Below are 19,132 nucleotides of genomic sequence, written 5' to 3'. Positions count from 1 at the left end.
TGTGTGTGTGTGTGTGTGTGTGTGTGTGTGTGTGTGTGTGTGTGTGAGAGAGAGAGAGAGGGGGTGCTCACTCATGCACATGGACTGAGAAGATGCCAGTGTGATCTGTTTGACCTCTTTGTTTCCAGCCCTCTGATGTGCATGCTCGGCCCATGAATAGAGCTGTTTTGTGAGCGGACACACGCACACGGTCCTCGTGATTTGAATGCTGAACCGGTCTCATATGTGTCTGAAAGCGAGAGAAAGTGATATTATTTTAATGCTTGGGTGGAAATCGAGTCGCTAGATATTAAAATAGAGGGCTTTTTAAAGAATTTAAGACCATTTTAAGAGTTTTGAGCTTGTACCAACACACACTGTTCACAATTAGACTTCTATGGAATTCTGATGGGAAGCGGGAAAACAGGGGAAAATACCTAAACTAGACGATAAAAGCAACAGGGTTCGAGCAGAGGAGACAACCGAGCTCTGCTCCCAGATTGCTGGTCATCCTGGAGGGCGTGGTTTGATGTGCGACGTCACTGATGGTTATATAGGCTGCAGCTGTGGCGGCGGTCTCGCGCTGCTGAGACAGGCAGAGCACCGAGGACCGGCGGCGCGCGCTCACAGACTCCCCCAAACAAAGAGAAGCACGCGAGGCTGCACAGCATCCCACCCTTTCAGCCGCGAGCTCACTTGCAGAACCGCTCCTCCTCCCCTCTCCTCCTCCTCGTTCTTCTCTCATCCCTCTCAGGACAGAACCGGTCCGAGGCTCGAGCGCACAGAAGCGACAATGACAACTAACGGAGCGACGAACGGAACCAGCGACATGCTGCAGATCCAGTTCGGTCTCATCAACTGCGGGAACAAATACCTGACGGCGGAGACCTTCGGCTTCAAAATCAACGCGTCCGCCACGTCCATGAAGAAGAAGCAGATCTGGACCCTGGAGCAGAGCGGCGATGACTCCAGCGGGAACGTGTTCTTCCTCAAGTCACACCTGGGCCGGTACATCGCCGCCGACAAGGACGGGAACGTCACCGGAGACAGCGAGACCCCGGGTCCGGAATGCCGGTTTGTCATCACCGCTCACGACGACGGCCGCTGGTCCCTGCAGTCCGAGCAGCACGGCCGCTACCTGGGCGGCACCGAGGACCGGATCATCTGCTTCGCCCAGACCGCCTCGGTGGCGGAGAAATGGAGCGTGCACATCGCCATGCACCCGCAGGTGAACATCTTCAGCGTGACGCGCAAGCGGTACGCGCACCTGAGCGACAAGGTGGACGAGATCGCCATCGACCGGGATGTCCCGTGGGGAGTGGACTCCATGATCACGCTCGTGTTCCGAGATCAGCGGTACCACCTCCAGACGTCCGACAACCGCTTCCTGAGGAACGACGGCGCGCTGGTCGCCACGACGGACAAGAGCACCGGCTACACGCTGGAGTTCCGCTCCGGTAAGGTGGCCTTCAGGGACTGCAGCGGCAGGTACCTCGCGCCCTCCGGGCCCTCCGGTACCATGAAGTCCGGCAAGAGCGCGCGCGTGGGCAAGGACGAGATGTTCGTGCTGGAGCAGAGCCACCCGCAGGTCGTGCTCACCGCAGCCAACGAGAGGAACGTCTCCACCCGGCAAGGTGGGTGTGGTGGTGGTGGTCCGGTCCAGATCGTGTGTGTGTGAGTGTGTGAAGAGTGTCTGGTAGAGGAAGGGTTAACGTGATGGAATTTTGAGACTGCATCTCCCTCCTGCAGCGCGCGCTAACTCTCTCTCACACACACACACACACACACACACACACACACACACACACACACACACACACACACACACACACACACACACACACACACACACACACACACACACTCTGAATGATGGACACTCTGAATGATGGACACAGAGCATGGCCTAGACTTCTAGTCCCACACCAGAGGCCTGTGCACACTTACACATGTTTAAACAATGTCTTTTGGGCCAAATCACCCTCTTTGCATAAAAAGTACTCCTTGTGTGCCATACCAAGCAAATACAGGGCCAGTGTTGTTGATACCAGTACCAATACTTTTAAACTATATTGGCAGCTTATGTAGGGGAGAGTAGTGTGTCATGATTTATGAGAGGAATCTCTAATTTGCAAATTCTGAGCACATTTTAATGACCACTGAATCACTGATTTTTACATTCCACTATAATTGGCGCTAATGCAACAAAACCCACCTTTCAGCTTTTCATGTACTCTGAAACTAGGTTTTTGTTTTTTGCATTTTTCATAGTGCATGTTTGGGGTAGATGATTTCCATTGATTCTATCACGCTTGTATCCATCTGATATCAATACCAGCATTGGTATCGATACTATCGATATTTGGATCGATCAGCCCACCTCTACAAAATGCAGCACGAAATCCATGCCATCATTAGCTGAGGGTTTTAATATAGTGGACCCCCCCACACCACCACCACCCCTCCCCTCCCACCCCTCGCTATTCCCAACCCCCTCAGGCTGGAGCGGATTAAAAGCGCTGTTGTATCGTCTATGGTCAGTAAACTTTACAAACCACCACCATGTACACAGTTCTCAGCCTCTTACACACAGAGCACCGTGTGCACGCGTGCCTTCATTCAAATGTAAAACAGTCTTAAACTGGAAGGCTGACCGTGCCACCGAAGCAGAATGGCTCCACAGTTAGAGAAAGGGGAGAAGATGACTGAAAACTTGGTAGGCAACTGCTACTTTTGTCTTTATACCAAAACAGCTTGCTTAATTTAGGTCGGGTGAGGTTCTGACTAATATGACCAGGAGCATTTAAAAATGCAACACTAGAGTCCTCACCATCTGTGCAGCAGAAAAAGCTCCACAGTCTCAGCTGTCCAGTGAATGTGGATGGAAAAGCTGAAACTGGAGCCTTTGTGTCTCATTAAGAGAGATGCACAGCAGCATCCACTGCTGATGTGATTATTAGCTTCGATAAGGCGGAATAGTTTTTGTTTTTCTTCAATCTACTCCCCCTTCCCTCCATTACTGTTTGAGTGAGAGCTCATGGTCTTCATGCATGTCTGATTTTCGGCTGCATGACTGGGCAAGGACACAAGCTTCTCCCTCCACCTTCTTCCTTCCTTCCTTCCTTCCTTTTTTCCTCACCCCTCCTTACTTTTTTCCCAGTCTCTGTCTCCTTTATTGTTCTAACCTTTGTTTTTAACACCTCTTCTATATTTCCCCTCCTCCTGCCTTGCCACCCCTCCCCTCCCCCACTCATACCAAGCCTTCAGGCTTGGCTGCTGTGTGTCTCCAGTCGTCATCGATGGCATGCCGCATGCTGAACAGTTGTCAGCCTTGATGTGTGCCTGAATATCTCTTTTCCCATCATTAATCTGAAACAAAAAAAAAAAGTATGATGAACTCAGCAGAAATTTGAGATCAGAGCGAGAGTGTGTGAATCATTCTCTAAATATCACTGTGAGCCAGCGCAGTAATCTCTGAGTATTTGCATGAGGCCGCGAGGCTCTGAAAGTAATGAACGACTTATAACTGATGCTCTCTGAATCGCTCTGAATATCTGGCGTCTGCTGAGAAGACTGGTGGTTTAGTGGCTTTTTTGCTTTGTTTTTTAACTACAGCTTCTATTTTCATGAAGTGTGATCTGTCTATCCTTTCATTTTCCTCTCTCATCGTTGTCACACCCGGGCATGTTTGCTCTGTCTCCCTGCTTTGTGTACTTGCCACAGAGACATTCATCCTCGACTCACAAAGTAGGAGTTGCTACTTTATTTTTTTAATTTTTGTCCAGCTTCAAGCTCAGTCCCAACCCACAAAATGGTGGTCCATTTTGAAGGTGGAGGTTGCGGTATTAAAAGGATGGGCCCCTGCAATGAGAGCACGAACTGCTCTTTAATAATCCACCACAAAAACAATCACACTGTGATCTGAATGGCTGGCTGCTCCACCACAGTTTATTATGGAAGGTGCAGTATCCTGCTTACATGCATGTGTTTAAGCAAATTTTGATACTAAGTGGCTTGTAATCGAGGAAACTGCAGTTTGTCATATCTATCTCTTTACGATTCGAGTGACACATGGAGTATTGGATGCAGCGTGGTGGATCTGCATTGATGGTTACCTTGTAGACAAACAAAAATGTACTTGCACGCGATGTTTCTCAGTGAGAAAAAGGTCAAACAGAGGTGTTGGGTTCAGAATGTCTCTTGCCTGCGACCAGAACTCGTCTACAAACCAGCGAGTGATGTCACAGGTGGTGTGAGTCACTTTTAAGTGCGTTGCTTTAACTTAACGGTGCAGGGAAAGGAGCACTGCCATCAGACTGCTTCTTGTGTCTTTAGATGCTTTATGCTGAAATATTGGAAATCATATCAGACATGTACCCATGATGCCTTGCTCATGGGTGACTCAACCCAAGTCGTCCCTTCTGACCGCTACAACTTATAACGAGCAGAAGATCCGAATCTTGAGAGGGGGGAAAACCACATTCAGCCCGCCAACAACGGGATCATTGTGATGCAGATTAAATGCCAAGTGGAATTAAACTGCCTCCAGATGTTTTTTCAAATCAACAGCTGCTTATAGTCCCCTCCACTCCATTCTAAAGCGGCTATTTGGCTGACAGACCCAAGCCGTGATGATGGTTAAAATCGGCTGGCTTTTTTTGGGGGGGGTTGGCTCGGGCCAGCTCAGTCGGGTCACTCTGAAAGCTGCTTTTGTCCAGTCAAAACTGTTGATTTGGTGACTCGCACTTAATTGCTGTTTGTCAAGTTCTCACGCTCAAAAGCAGTAAATCCAGTTTAGACATCCTTTCATTAGTCGGCCATGATTATTGAGTCATGAAATTCTCCTTTTTTCTTTTTATCTTTCTCATGCACCCCTACTTTAAGATAAAATTATGGTCTGCATTGTGTGTTTTCAGTTTTGGCTACTGCAGGTTAGTTTGCACAGACACAGTGTTACAGTGGAGCTCGCTGGAGGAAAAAGATTCAGCTGCTCGTTTCAGGTTTAGCACGTTTGATTTGTTGTGGTTACGTCATGGGAATCTGCATCCGCACACCTCAACGGTGCAGATGGTTAATATATTATGAATGCAGCTTCAGCTGATAGTATTAAGTCAGCTCATCCAAACACACCTACCAAAGACTCTGAGCTGAATGGGATTAGAAACGTTATCAGTGCTTTTGTTTGCACTTCTTCATGAGACCTCCGTTAATCTAAAATGTTGCAAATAACTCAAATGTTGCAAATGTCTTTACAAGAGAGGAGCTGACTCTTTACTCCCTTCTGTGATTTATTTTATTGTTACAGCCCAGCAGTGTTTTAATAAATCCAATATTTCATATTGGTTCACGTAAAGTCTGATGTCCGTCATTGTGTGACTTTAAACAAAACCCAAACGGTGCCACAGTTTTTGCTGTTCACTAATCTGAACTCACAGCATTTGTAATTGCTTTTTATACTGACTCAGTGCTGCCGCTTGTTTCCGGCTCATAACATCCACTCTTCTCGTCTCTGGTCACGAATTCTCAGAGAGGCTGTTTAACGACCCGCATATGGACTCGGACGCAATTATCAGTCAGTTAGCCTGCAGCTCGGTGGCCCTTTAGTGGCCTGTTCTTCCTCTAAACTGTAGGGCAAGTGTGAGTGAAGACTGAGTGCTGGTTTGTCAGCTAAAACAATAAGAATCCGTCACATCCTGTTGGCGACCGGTGGTTGCTTTGTGACCACCGAGTGTTGACTGTTCTTTGTAAGCAACAATTCCCTGAGGGGCAAATGTGAGGTCTTTGGTTTTTGGTGACAAAGCTCCTGCTGTCTCCATAAAACCCAAAGGACTATGAAAACAACTAGATTCAACCAAACCTCCAACCCCCATTGTGAAACAGTTAGCTTACAGTACTGTGTACCATCTTAAGTCTCCCTTTATTTCTTTGTAATTTACTAGGAAAATGAGAAAGAAGTGCAGCAGCTTGTTGAAACATGCAATATCATATACTGTATGTGTATAGTTGTGTATATAATACTTTAAGTAATCTTCAGGAATAGTTCTCAGGGCTTCTTTAAGGGCATTCAAAGTTCTTCTTTGGGTTTCGGCTGCTGTTTCTTCTGTTCTTTGTCAAGATGATCCCAATAATGTTCAACAAGGTTGAGGTCTGGGGTGTGGAGGCCAATCCATGCCTCTCAGGTCCCGTGTCAGGCCTTTGCATTCTTTTTTTCACCTTTATTTGTTAATGATGTATCTTTGGCATTTTTCAGATATTCAAGTAAACAAAATGTGAGCTAATGTTTTTTTTTTTTCTCTTTTTTTTTGACGGGACGCTAGTAATAAATTTACTATTTAAAACTGGTTCTATACTAAGTTGTCCAGTATGTGCAGACACTATGCTGATTTATCTCTAGAGCTGGGAGCCGGTTTTTAAATCTCTTGAATGATTCAGTGAGTAGTAACAAAAAAACAACCCCATTCCTCTGAAAATGATCAATTTCAACTGATGCAACAAAAAACAGCCTGAAGATGACATATTTTAAGAAAATCTGGCTCCTTGGAAGCGAAATATCAGAAAATGAGGTGTGACTAAAGACACTTGCACAGTCTGGGGATCGAACAAACTGAGCTTTAAATGTAGCCAGCCTAAACATCTCTATTGTCTTACAAAGCTCACTCTTGTTAAATGGTTGCTTCTCCCTATAAAGTCATCTATACGGATTACAGATTCATCTGTGGTTGCTTTGCATTAATTTGACAGAATCCTCATCTCCTAATTCATAAATAATTTTTAAGTCTGCACATTAGTCAGGGTGAAACCAACCGTGCAATGTGTGGTAAACTCAGGAAGCAGAAACACTGGCTCCATGTTGTGTCTGGCCACGAGTCAGCCCTGACACCCTATCTGCCTCCTTCATCCCCACCCGCGAGCAGGATGTGAGACGTGAGAGGCGCAGCTCTGACCTTGGCTGGTGTGCGATAATCCCCGCGGGGTGAAGGGCGACTATTTGCTTTCTCTCACTGCAACAAGGTCGACCAGTAGGATAAAAAAGATGGGAAGCATTTAATTTATGCATCCTTGGTAATGCTCGCTGGCTGTGACTGAGTGGGCACGCTGGCGTTTTAATGTTTGCACGCCCTCTCCGTGTTTGTGTGCTGGGAGCGCGCCAGAGGATCGGCCTCGCGTCAGCTGCATACCCACGAGGGGGGGGGGAACCTCTCCTCCTCGACGTCTGCGCTTTATTATAGGTTAGGGTTCAGCTGGTCTCCAGCGTGTCATCCTGCCGTGCTCTGGGTGTGTCTCCACATCGCCGTCCTTGAGTTCACAGCAACTGTACTTCAGTAGAGACGAGCTGAACACACAGTTTGAATCAATTTGCCCAAAGAGTTGGGGCATCCCTGGGCACGATACTCTCTCACATGCCTGACCTCCTTTTCTCTGCATGCATGTGTGTTGTTTTTGTTTTTTGAGTTGAAGCAGCAGTGTTTCAGTCAGTGTGGGCCGGCTGGTTACACTCTGTGTGTTTGGATCAGAACAAAAGCTGATGATCTGGCTCCCTGTTTGTGCCCCAGCTGGTCGCCTCCTCAGTCAGGGCCTGGTGAACAATAGGAGCCACACAAACACAAACACACAAAGTAGGCTTGATAGAATCGCGTGCGTTCACAGCAGGCCTCTGGTGCTGGCTCACTGAGGACAATCTGTGCCTGCCGCCATTAGGCTGAGTGCGATGGGTGGAGTGGACAGAAAGATGGAGGGGTTGTTTAAGTAGAGTGTGTGCATGAGGTTTGGGCGGAATCGGCATGTGTGGTTTGCTGGTGTGTGTACATGATTGCAGACCCTCTCTGTCCTTCATAACCCTGTGAGCTTCAAGACTGATCAGTGTGGACAGATCTGGTTGTGTAGCAGCCTCGGCCTCACGGCTGAGGCTGCACGGCCTTCAGGGTGACTGTTTTGTCTGTCAGTCTGGTATTTTTATAGCAGTTTTTTTTTTAATGTCCTTGTGATAACTCAAGACAAGGCAGCTGAATGTGTGAAAGTGTCTGACACCATCTGCAAGGCTGACTGAAGTTTATTCAAATCAGATATTCAGAGAATCATTTACTCAAATCAGCTCAGCATGCAAAACTGCGTCTTAGTTTCCGGGTTTATTTTCATATAGTGAAATTCATGTTTGTTTTTCCGCTGAAACTAACAGTTCCAAACTCACGCCAGACTTTAGCCGGTGCCGGTTTTCAGTGTCTGTGTGAAAATGCACATTAGACATACACGTAAAAATCAGACGTCTTAGATTTGTACAAAAATGAAGTAAATGAAAAACATTGAACTGAGAATGAAAAACAGAAGCTAAAGTGAACCCTGCTGACCTTTTATTCAATATTTTAAACTGAGTTTAAAAGTGTGTGATGCTTGATATTACCCCAAGTCATCGGTCACTGAAATGAACGTATTCGAGCCTTGTGATGATTTGGTGTCAGCGGTTGTTTTATTTTAGACTGAAGTAGTTGTTTTGCTTGGGCAGAGCGCAACTGAATAGACTGTTTGTTTGAAAACTTCCCCAGTTTGGGAAGTATGCTTATCCTCTTGACTGATGACAGTCAGATAAGATGTGTGGTTACACAGCTATACGTTTTGAAGCTGTAATCTAATTTCACCGGTCGCCTCATAAGCAGAAAGAAAAAATCTCCCAAAATATTACCCCGCCAGCAGCAGCCTGAACTGCTGGTATAAGGCAGCATAGATCCAAACTTTCATGTTATTTATGCCGAATTCTGTCTCTAACGTGAATGTCGCAGCAGAAACTGAGACTCCTCAGACAAGGCAGCATTTTCCAAGTCTCCTGTTGTCCAATTTTAATGATTTTGTGTGAGTTTTAGCATCAGTTCGATGGGTTTTCTTCTACTGTGGTCTTCTGCTGCTGTAGCTGAACTGCTCAAAGGTTTGATGTTTTACATTCAGAGATGCTCTTCTGCATGGCTTGGTTATAACGAGTGGTTGTTGGAATTACCGTCTCCTCAGCATAAAACAGCTTGTCCATTCTTGTCTGGTATAAACAAGCTATTTTATCCAGAGAATCATTTTTCTTCTCAAACCATCCTCTATAAACCGATGGTTCTGTGGGAAAATCCCAACAGGCTAGCAGTTTCTGAAATACTTGGACCAACATCATGCTATGTATAAAAAGTAACTTGCATCACCTTTCTTCCACATTCTGATCCTCGCTTTGAACTTCAGCAGGTCGTCTTGAACAGATCTACCTGCTTAGATGTGTTGAGTTGCTGCTATGTGGCTGACTGTTGAGAGATTTGCAATAACAAGGAGTTGAACAAGTGGCCAGTGAGTGTGCAGTCTTTGAAAGCAGTTAAAGGATTTTCATGCAAGTTATTTTTCACCATATGAACATATCTAGCTCTTTTCACCAGAGCACTGATTGAAAAAGCCATGCCAGTTCATAATATGGAAACAGCCAGCAAAGAAAAATGATAGGAGGAAGTGCATACTAATGAATAGATATGGCCGCCACCAACACCTGTGCTCCATGTGTCATTGATGAGTGGCTCAGGTTTCCAGGTTTGGCTCTTGATTGGTTCTTTTGGAGGACGACGCGAGAAAACCACCAACTTTGCCTTTGAATAGATTTCTGTTCAGTGACTTTGAGTGCTGTGAGTCTCGTATGTAATTCATCACATTTGTATGAAACTGAGGTTAGCACCAGGTTAGCTTGAAATGAACAGATGTAAGCAGCTAGCTTGGCTCTGTCCACAGTAACAAGTCCACCTACCACCTGCTCTTTAAAGCTCAGTAATTACCACACTGACTTGTTTGCCTCGCCCTGGTTGTCTGGTTTGACCCCAAACTTCCTGAGCTGGATATCAAACTGCTTGTTTTTCATAGAGCCGCCTCGACACTGTATCAAAACAGAGCCCATGCTACTGCTTTGAATGAACAGCTCACATTAACACAACCCAGATGACATAACTCACGCTTGACGGGCTTTTTTCTTTGTGCTCTTATCATTTACAAGTCAAAATTTCAAAAGTAAAGACCTCATATTAAAATGAGGTTTTGAATGACTTTCATAAGAGTCTTTTGTAGTGTTTTTTAAAATTAGCACATTTGCTATTTGCATTGTAAAGTTGTCTCTAATACCAGCCAAAAGCTCGTCATGGGTCAAAACCACCAGCAGATGGTTTGATCCACGCATAGCCACAGTCTCGGTAATACATGGGCTCTGCTTTGCTACTAGAGTTGCGTTGGCTGAGCAGGAAGCAGCGAGCATTAGAGGAGAGTTCAGAGACGTGTCCTATCTTGGAGGACACGGATCTTTTTTGCCAGTTTTCTTTCTCCTTGTCCTCTTCAAACCCTTCTAAATGAACATTCTTGTTTCCTCCGTACCCCCTCCTCTCCATGTGGTTCCCATTATGGTTATATTTTCCTTCTTAATCATCTGTGTGTGTGCACATGTGTGCATCTCTGCATTTTTCTGCAGAAACTCAATCCCGAGCGCCAGACACAGTCCGTGAGCAGCAACTGTTGAACACCTTCATGTAACGCTGGCTCTGTGTGAATACTGTTACTGAGTGCTGCTGGCAGAATAGTTACTGTTGGGGTAAAGGTTAATGTGTTCACAAACATGTGTTGTGCCACTTGTGCGGCTGTTTTTTTTTTGTTTTTGTTTTTTTCTTCGTCTTCTCCTGATTCGCCCTCTCACCTCTTGCTCTGCACACATTTACATAGCAGACAGGCTCTCTCTCTCTCTTTTGTGAGCCCTCTGGCTATAGGTCAGTGCACAGTATGATTTCATCATATACAATGGCGGGCTTTGTGCTGCTTAGATTGTATTTGTGCGTCTGGGTTTTCGCTCTTATAGTTGACTCATGTGTTTACCTCTTTGTTGCTCTTGAGTGCCTGACTAAGGTTGATTTGATTTTAATGAGGTCTGCTGATCTGTACAAACACACACATGCACTCACAGACTCACTGATTTTTGTAGGTTTTTTTTGGACTACAGATATACAGCAGGGGAAGAAGGATGTGGAAATGACAATTATAACTGTGATGTATTTTAAATGTTCACAGAGCTAAAGCTTTTTTCTTTTTTTTTAAATTGGCCTACAAGTTTTGTCAAGGCTAGCTGCCATCGATTAAATAGCCAATCAAATTATTCAGATAGTTCCCATTGCTTTTGGTACACCTTAAGGGACACCATCACTCTCGTTTCATATTCTTGGAATCTGCTATAGTAGCTTTGCATGATTCACAGTTCAAAATAATCCTTTTATCTTACACTGGGCCTTGTTGCAGTTTTCTTCTGATATCTGATTGGCTGCCCCTCATGAACAGGAGGTTTGAACAGCAGGTGGGTGGAGCTTCTGTGTGCCTGAGATGACCATATTAGGGATATGTTCTCACTGACATGCAGAGTGGGGGGGGGGGAAATATCTCTGAAATACTAAATGCCTACAAAACCAACAACTTATACTTTAGTTGAGTAATGTTTTCATGCTAAAAATGGAAGCATGTTAATATTTTATCATTATTTGGGGATGTAGATGTAAGTATTTAGCTTCAGAGCTGCTGTGCCTTCTCAGATTCCCGCAGAGACTGTTGTCACTGCTGGCTAGCAAACTCTGTGTGCTGTGACCGTCCACTGTGACGCCTGATCCTTTTGAAGTGTAGTGGGGTCTGTCTAGACCAGGACAGATGTGAGTGGGTGGGTGTGGGTTTGTGTGCAGCTGTGTTAAATCCTTCACTAATCTAAGCAGACTGATGTTGTTCATTTGGTACGTCTGATCCTGACCAGCGGATGTGAACGTGTGGGCTGTGTATACCTCGGTGGGTATAAGGGTGCATGCAGCGCCGTCCGGACATATTGAATTATGAGGACAGGGCTGATGTCCTCATAATCCTTGCAAAGAAAAAGCTTTTGGAGAATGTTTGTATAGAAGTTTCAGAAGAAGTCCTTACTATACGGTTACCTGCCTCACGTGTGCGTGCGTGTGTGTTGAATGTTAATGATGAATCTTATGTGGTTATTCATATCCCTCTCATATTCATCAGCCTGACAAGGTCTCCCCAACATTTTAACCCCGCACAGGTATGGACCTGTCAGCCAATCAGGATGAAGAAAGTGACCAAGAGGTATTCCAGATGGAGATCTGCCGTGAAAACAGGAAGTGCGCATTCCGGACTGCCGCTGGGAAATACTGGACCCTGACGGCTAACGGCGGCCTGCAGTGCACGGCCTCCACTAAGTAAGAATCGCACACATCATCACAGCTACACCTGCGTGTGTGTGTGTGTGTGTGTGTGTGTGTGTGTGTGTGTGTGTGTGTGTGTGTGTGTGTGTGTACGCGCGTGCTGACTGTGGAAAACTCAAACTGGTTCGTCATAGCTTCTGGTGTTTAGTCCTCACTCGTAATTTGACCTGTGTGTGGGAGGGATTGATGGCATGTTCATAGCTGTGGCATGCTGTGGGAGTTGAAGTGCATTTGTGTGCAACCCTAACCTGTGGAGTCATTTGCTTTAATGTACAGTAGTTCAGTCCAACCAGAGAGCTAGCTATTAACCCCTGACCTTTGACCCTATGCTCTTGAGTCACTTCTCTGTGAGTCCCCAGACAGATCCAGGAGTGGGAGTCTGGTCATTTTACATGTCATGCTTCAGTATTAAGAGAGTTTTACTTTTAAAGCCTCTTTCTTGAGGAAACTATGTGCGGTGATCAGGAGGAGCTGCAGATGTTTAGCATTAGCGTGTTTGCACTTGTGCAGGAATGATGCAGAGGACAGCAGTAAACTGATCAGCTCGGTCACAAGCATGCGCTATGAGGGAGCTCAGAAGCAGATCATTCTGTTTAAGATAAGACCGAGCAGATCCTCGACACTGAGGGGGGCCTGCAGGAACTTCACCGCATTCCTCAATCACATTCTTGAGATTTCCCTCTGTTTACTTCTCGCAGATTAGACCACCAAAGTGCTTTTTTTTTTTTTTATTTATTTATTTTTTTAAACCAGCTGTGGTCTGCTGAAAACATTTTGAGGATGTTTCCGAGCTTCAGAGAATCAAAATCAACTTTAAAAAAATCCTCTCCCAAGTGAAAGGATTTAGTAAGCTACTTGATTCCACTTAACCAAAGACTTCAAGCTTATCCCTCTACCCGGATCCTACCTATCCAATTACCCAAGAGTCACTTGCACTGCGATAAAGCTGCTGGGTGTCTCAGTCTGTGAAGATGTTTGTTTTTTGTTTTGTTTTTTTAGCTGACAATCCTGCGAGTGCATTACTGCATATCTGACTGCTGTGTAAGGTTTTTTGGGTACTCCTTTAACTCTTACATTTTAATTTTCTCTCCGTCTCTGCAGATCAGCTAATTGCTACTTTGACATTGAGTGGCGTGGGAAGAGGCTGACGTTCCGAGCTGCTAATGGGAAATACGTCGCCGCCAAGAAAAACGGCCAGTTGGCGGCCACCATCGACAGTGCAGGTTAGTGCGACGTGTTGATACAGCCGTGCAAACAGACGCACGGGGGATAACCAATTTACACCTCTGCAGTGACGGGGAGAATTTCAGTGCAGTGGAAGTAATTCAATTGTGGCTCCAGTTGTGCACTTGAGTGGAGGGGTTCTGTTTTGTAAGCTGTTTAATGCTTTTTAACTCTGTTGCAGTCTTTTCGTTTGCGTTTTTTGCCAAGTTTTTACTCGATGTATTGAATTAATGGTGCTGATTGGAAACATCATGGGAAAATTCCTGAGCAAGCAAGAGTGTGTGTGTGACGCTAAAAATAAATAAGGGCTGGCTTTTGTTACCAGTGTTGTGCAATGAGTGAAAAGCTTCCTGCTGACTAAAAACAAAAAACATCTTTATATCTCTCACAGCCATGAATGTGCTGTTTATCAGCCACAACATGGAAAGTGAAACCATTGCCCAACACATTATATTGGCATTTTAGAAAATACAGGTTATGCTGACATTATGAAGGTTTTTTTTTTTTAATGTTACCTTCAAACACTGAATATTTTAAGCTCTTCTAGTACTTAAAAAAACTGAGTTTATACAAGACTGAAAGTCAATATTTGGTAAGATCCCCTTTAGTCTCCAACACAGTCTGAACTCTCTTGCGCAGGTATAGAACAGTTCTCCAGGCTTCTTGAAGGACATTCAAAGCTCCTCTTTGGATGTTGACTGGCTTTTGCTCTGTTCTTTGTTAAGATGATCCCACACTGCTTCAGTGGTGTTGAGGTTTGGGTTCTGGGGAGGCCAATCCATGACTGACAGTGTAACATTGTGTTTTTTCTATCGAGATATGCAGATATGCTTTTATCCCATTGACAGTGTGTTGGGGATCACTGCAAAGCGCATTGACACAGATTTTCAGTCCAGTTTTTGTATAGTTTGGTATACCTATTACAGCCTTTTCTCCCCGTTTGTCAGTAAGAATGACTTCTTGACAATCACCTTTCTACTGAGACCATTTCTCGTGAGGCATCAGTGAACAGTAGATGGGTCAGGTGAAGTTCTGGATGTATCTCTCAGGTCGTGTGTCAGGCCTTTCACCTAAGAGCAAATGTGTTCTTTTTGTTTTTGTTTTTTGCAATAGGCTGCTAGCAACAACGTGCCTAAAGGTGCAATTTAAAATTGTTTGTGTTGGGTGCCTTTTCTTCATTCTTGAATGATTCATAGTTTTAAACAAAAGATCTTCCCTGTGAAAATGGTCAGATATAAGAAGACAATGTTGAAATAACAGCTTCTCCTAACAGTCTTTTGTAGTTGTAGACAGATTTGATGTCAGTGCTAACCAGCTAGCTAACCGGCTAGCTAACAGCTGCAGATTTTCCTCATACACTGATGCCACATATTGTCAAGTAGTTGAGTTGATTTGTGTTACATTGATGTCCTTACATTGACATTACACTGAATTTTTATACATGTAACGCTTGGCCAGATAAGTTTTTATTAATAAGTGTTTATTAACTTTGGCTACAAGCACATGATGAAAGTCTTTGTGCTAACTGGCTGCATGTAACATTAGCATTTAATAGGCAGATCAACACTCTGCAAACATCTTTTTCCTCACATTAGTCGGTGGCACAGAGGTTCTAAAAAGGGAAATGCCAAGCTTTTGCACAGAATTTAGGCTGACAGAAACTACAAGTCAGCAAGCGGATCACAAGATGCTCCGCTTATAGATCAGGCGTTGGTCTCCAGCATTGGCGGATCAAAGCTGACGGGTTTTTGCTTTGTGCTGCAGTTTCTCTTTCAGGAGGCTTTGGCAGCTTGAGCACTCGCTGACACAGATTTCTGACATGAGTTGCATCACATACGTTATTTTTTAATGAGAACAAAGAGTCAGCATTTTTAATCATAAGCAGCATTCCAGCAAAACAAAGAAGCACAATGTGCTGATGTGAAGACCGCACATTGCTCTGACACATCTGTTGTCTCTTTCAGGTGAGTCTGAGGAGTTCATCATGAAGCTGATCAACCGCCCGATCATCGTGCTGCGCGGGGAGCACGGCTTCATCGGTTGCAGGAAGGTGACCGGGACGCTGGACTCCAACCGCTCCTCCTATGACTACTTTACTCTGGAGTTCAGAGATGGAGCGTACAGCCTGCAAGGTCTGTTTTCGACACAACTGGGTCCTGCAGAGGAGAAGTCATATTAATGCAAACTTTCATTTGTAGTAACCTTAAACAGTCAGCAAGCTGATGCTATAACGTCAGTATGTGGAGAGACACGGACACGGGGGGTTTAATCATTTATTCTCCAAGAGATTTAGATTTTCACTATGGACTCACAAGGTGTCTGTGCCAAAAAAGGATTTCAATCTTTTGTTTCTTCCCCATGATTATCATTTTTAATCCTCACTTTTCCTCCTCCCCTGTGCCTCCTCTCCACTCTTCCTGCAGACTCTACAGGTAAATACTGGATGGTGGGGAACGAGCAGTCGGTGGTGAGCAGCAGCGACACGCCCGTCGACTTCCTCTTTGAGTTCTGCGACTACAACAAGCTGGCCATCTGCCACGCCGCTGACGGGAAATACCTGCGCGGCGACCATGCCGGCGTGCTGAAGGCCAACGCCGACGACCTTGAGACCGCCACACTGTGGGAGTACTGAGGGGGACGCGGAGGGGGAAAACCCGCGGCGAACGGGGATGTGGTCGCCTGCCGCCGTGATGCCGGAGGAGGGAAACGAGAGCACGGCGGCGGCTCGACGACACCACCCGTCCACACATATATGGTGTCCTCACCCCCCCTCCCCTCCTCCCTCCCCTCTTGCTCCTCAGTATATCCTGTACTTATAACTTTATATGTTGATGAACTGCACAGAGAGAACAGGAAGGTTAGAAGAAGGAAAGAAGGAGACGCTCCTTTTTCCTTTCCTTTTATCCTTCCTCTCTTTTTTCCAGCTCTGCTCTGCAGTGCCGACCTTTATCTGTTGCCATAGTTACCACGGGGCTGTGCACTTTTCTTCTGCTCCAATCTGGTTTGCTGCTCGACCCATCCCCACCCCCCCATCCTCCGCCACTCACTCCGTCCTCGCCTTACGATTGGGCTGTTTCTCCCCCCCAGAGCAGAGCAGAGCCACGTTTAAAGAGCCCCCTCCTCTCTGAGTGAACCCCCTCGTCTTTCCACTCGTCTCTATTGTTTGTGTGAGCGGCACACGGTGGCAGTATTTATGGTGTCTGAGCTGATCTGGTAGAGTCCTTTTTCTACTTGATCTGATCTCTGAAAACAGACTCAAACCTCATTGCTGTGTCCTGTCAGGTGGCTGTAAGATAGGAAGGAGGAGGTCTGTTTCTCTGATGGTTGGCTCTTGTAGAAACTGGTTTTCTCACCAGGCTGTTTTCTTTTTTCTTAATTTCCTTTTCTCTCTCATGAGCGGGCCTCGTGCGCCTGTGATGACTGTGATACAACTGGAGTGGATCTGCTGATGATAAAGATGTTGAAGATGTTCTGATCGAAGGGTTCAGTCTCGCCCGTTTTTCATCTCAAGTGTAGGAAATGTCCAAACAGTTTCCCGTGTAGTTCCTCTAGCTGTTTCCTCATTGGTTTTGGCAGGAAGTCTGATTTCCTAGACCAAACGATGGGAAGTAGGAAGTTGATCGCTAATACAATTGTCACAAGAATAGTGTAAAGAAACTAAGTGAAGCATTAAAAATGATGGGCCACGTGTGGTATGTGTAATGGAGGAGGAAAAAAGTCTGAAACACAGTTGGATTCATTTCTTTTTCCATGTCCGAGGCACAGACATTATCATGGGTAAGTGTACAGTAGGTAGTCCTAAAAAATAAAAACTGGAGTAAAATGATTTATAAACTCTTTGAAAGCTGCTTTTTCGATTCCCTCGACTTGGCGCACGCCTCAGCCTTTACATGTAGACCAAACCTTTGATACTGGAACCGACAAAAACTGGAACCTGGTGCTACTAACAACGTCCCGTTGAGCATCTCGCACACCGTCCAGGGACGGTTTTCCTACTGCCTGTCCACCTCTACACCCATTCCCCATTCCCTAAATCTGCTGCTTCTTTTCGGTCCGAGCAGCGCCATGACCGCATTTACAGCGACGTCTCCATTTCTGTTTGCGTTGGATTTTTTTTTCTTATGTCTGAACTGTTGGTGAAAGTTCAGTAGAGACTTGTTTTAAAAGGAGGAAAGAAGTAGTTTGGTTTCGCGTTTGATTACAAGTGGTCTGTAATGCAGTCATGTAGCACGCTGCACCCACGGGTCCTCCCCCACCTCTTCGATTCTTGACCCTTCAGCAGTCTGCATTCATACTAACAGAAGCAGAAAGTTTCTATCTGCTGCTTTTTTTTTTCTTTTTCTTTTTTAACGATCCAGCAAAGATGATCTTGGCACGTGCACCCCCGCCCCCACCTGAATTATTGGGCTCTTCCACCCATCATCATCCAGCATTCCTCTGATCTGAAGGTCAGTATGGAAAACCAATCACTGCTTAGCCCACGTCCAACTTTCTGAAGGTTTTTATTTTTTTTAATTTTTTGGCATGAATGGTTGAGAATCTCGAGTGAATAAAAGGAGCAGTTGTCCTCGGAGAAACCAGCTTCTCCAAGGTAACCAAGACATGGGCTTAGACAAACGGATGTGGAAGGGTAAACATGTGGTAATGACTGTGCCTTACTCTTGAGTTTTCGGGCAGTAGACAAATTAGAAAAAAAGAGTCCACATCTTTGCTTTGTATAACTGGAACTTCCTTTTGTATTATTTTGTATAATTTTTCTTTGATATTTGTGGATTAATCTTTCTCTCTCTCTCTCTCGTGCCATTGGTTCACCTAAAATCCAACGACCAATAAAACTGGGATTTGGAACGCTATGTGGCTCAATGGTATTTTTTTCTCATTTCCTGGCAAGTTTCAGACAAAACCCTGGTGTCCTCAGTGACCTCCTCTCCAGAACTGCTTTTTGTTTTGTTTTTTTTTGAACTGCATGTAGTTTTAATTAAAAAAAAGTGCACATCTGCTGCAGTAGTAGTGCTCAAAGCTCTGATTACATTGATCACGCAGCTCACCTAGATACTCGGTCAGTTATAGTTTCTGTGAAAAAGAAGCAGTCAGGTATGATCAAATGGAGGCTTTAAACTTTAGTCTGAGGGGTTTAATGTTAATATTGCATTACTGCTGTGGAATTACAGACATTTTTAATATTTTCCTATATTTTCAAAAAGAAAATCTGCTTATGGAGCAACGTAAGCCTATAAAAATCTAAAACTCCAAAAGGCCTGAAAGACTACAAAAGAGTGCATGATGACAGAATTATTTCCATGGTTAAGAAAAACAATGTGAAAACCTCAAACTAGGAAAATACTATTGGATGCAAACCAGAGGTATCGCATCACAAAAAGGTAGGGGCAAGATTTAAGCAGTCTGATCAGTCCAGGAAAGACATTCATGGACAAATTAATATTAAGAATTAAGATAAACTTCAAGAATGATGGGAAGAGAAAAGCCTGGAAAAGTACTCCTGATCTGAAGCGTGGTGGAGGTGTGGGCACTCAAAAATAACTGGGTCAGTTTTTTCATATTGTGGCTGCTGATTGGATCCGGATCTGAGAGCTACACTTTATGACGGATTCAGTCAGACGCCGCAAATGGATTGTATTAGAAGCAGCCTGCATGTTTCCGAAGCAGTGTCCTATCAAAGTGCTTCTTTA

At 44.9% G+C, this 19,132-nt stretch overlaps 1 protein-coding gene across 1 annotated transcript; it reads left to right on the top strand.

Annotated features, from left to right (window-relative positions):
- The first annotated feature begins 496 nt into the window (after window positions 1-496).
- Window positions 497-18,295, top strand: fscn1a (fascin actin-bundling protein 1a). Its single transcript, XM_005743476.2, has 5 exons — window positions 497-1,613; window positions 12,056-12,212; window positions 13,320-13,441; window positions 15,407-15,574; window positions 15,866-18,295. Exons 1-5 carry the CDS (start codon window positions 509-511, stop codon window positions 16,072-16,074), a joined length of 1,761 nt encoding a protein of 586 aa, XP_005743533.1. The 5' UTR covers window positions 497-508; the 3' UTR covers window positions 16,075-18,295.
- Window positions 18,296-19,132: the final 837 nt, after the last annotated feature.

Source organism: Pundamilia nyererei, unplaced genomic scaffold (genome assembly GCF_000239375.1).
Source record: "Pundamilia nyererei isolate P.nyererei 1_Seehausen unplaced genomic scaffold, PunNye1.0 scaffold00132, whole genome shotgun sequence".
In the NCBI taxonomy this organism is placed as follows: domain Eukaryota; kingdom Metazoa; phylum Chordata; class Actinopteri; order Cichliformes; family Cichlidae; genus Pundamilia; species Pundamilia nyererei.
This window is presented reverse-complemented; position numbering and strand designations above follow the sequence as displayed.

Coding starts and splice junctions, on each gene's coding strand:
- fscn1a (XM_005743476.2), top strand. CDS start 509: ATGTGCGACGTCACTGATGGTTATATAGGCTGCAGCTGTGGCGGCGGT. Junction 1,614..12,055: donor GAACGTCTCCACCCGGCAAG/GTGGGTGTGGTG, acceptor AACCCCGCACAG/GTATGGACCTGTCAGCCAAT. Junction 12,213..13,319: donor CAGTGCACGGCCTCCACTAA/GTAAGAATCGCA, acceptor CCGTCTCTGCAG/ATCAGCTAATTGCTACTTTG.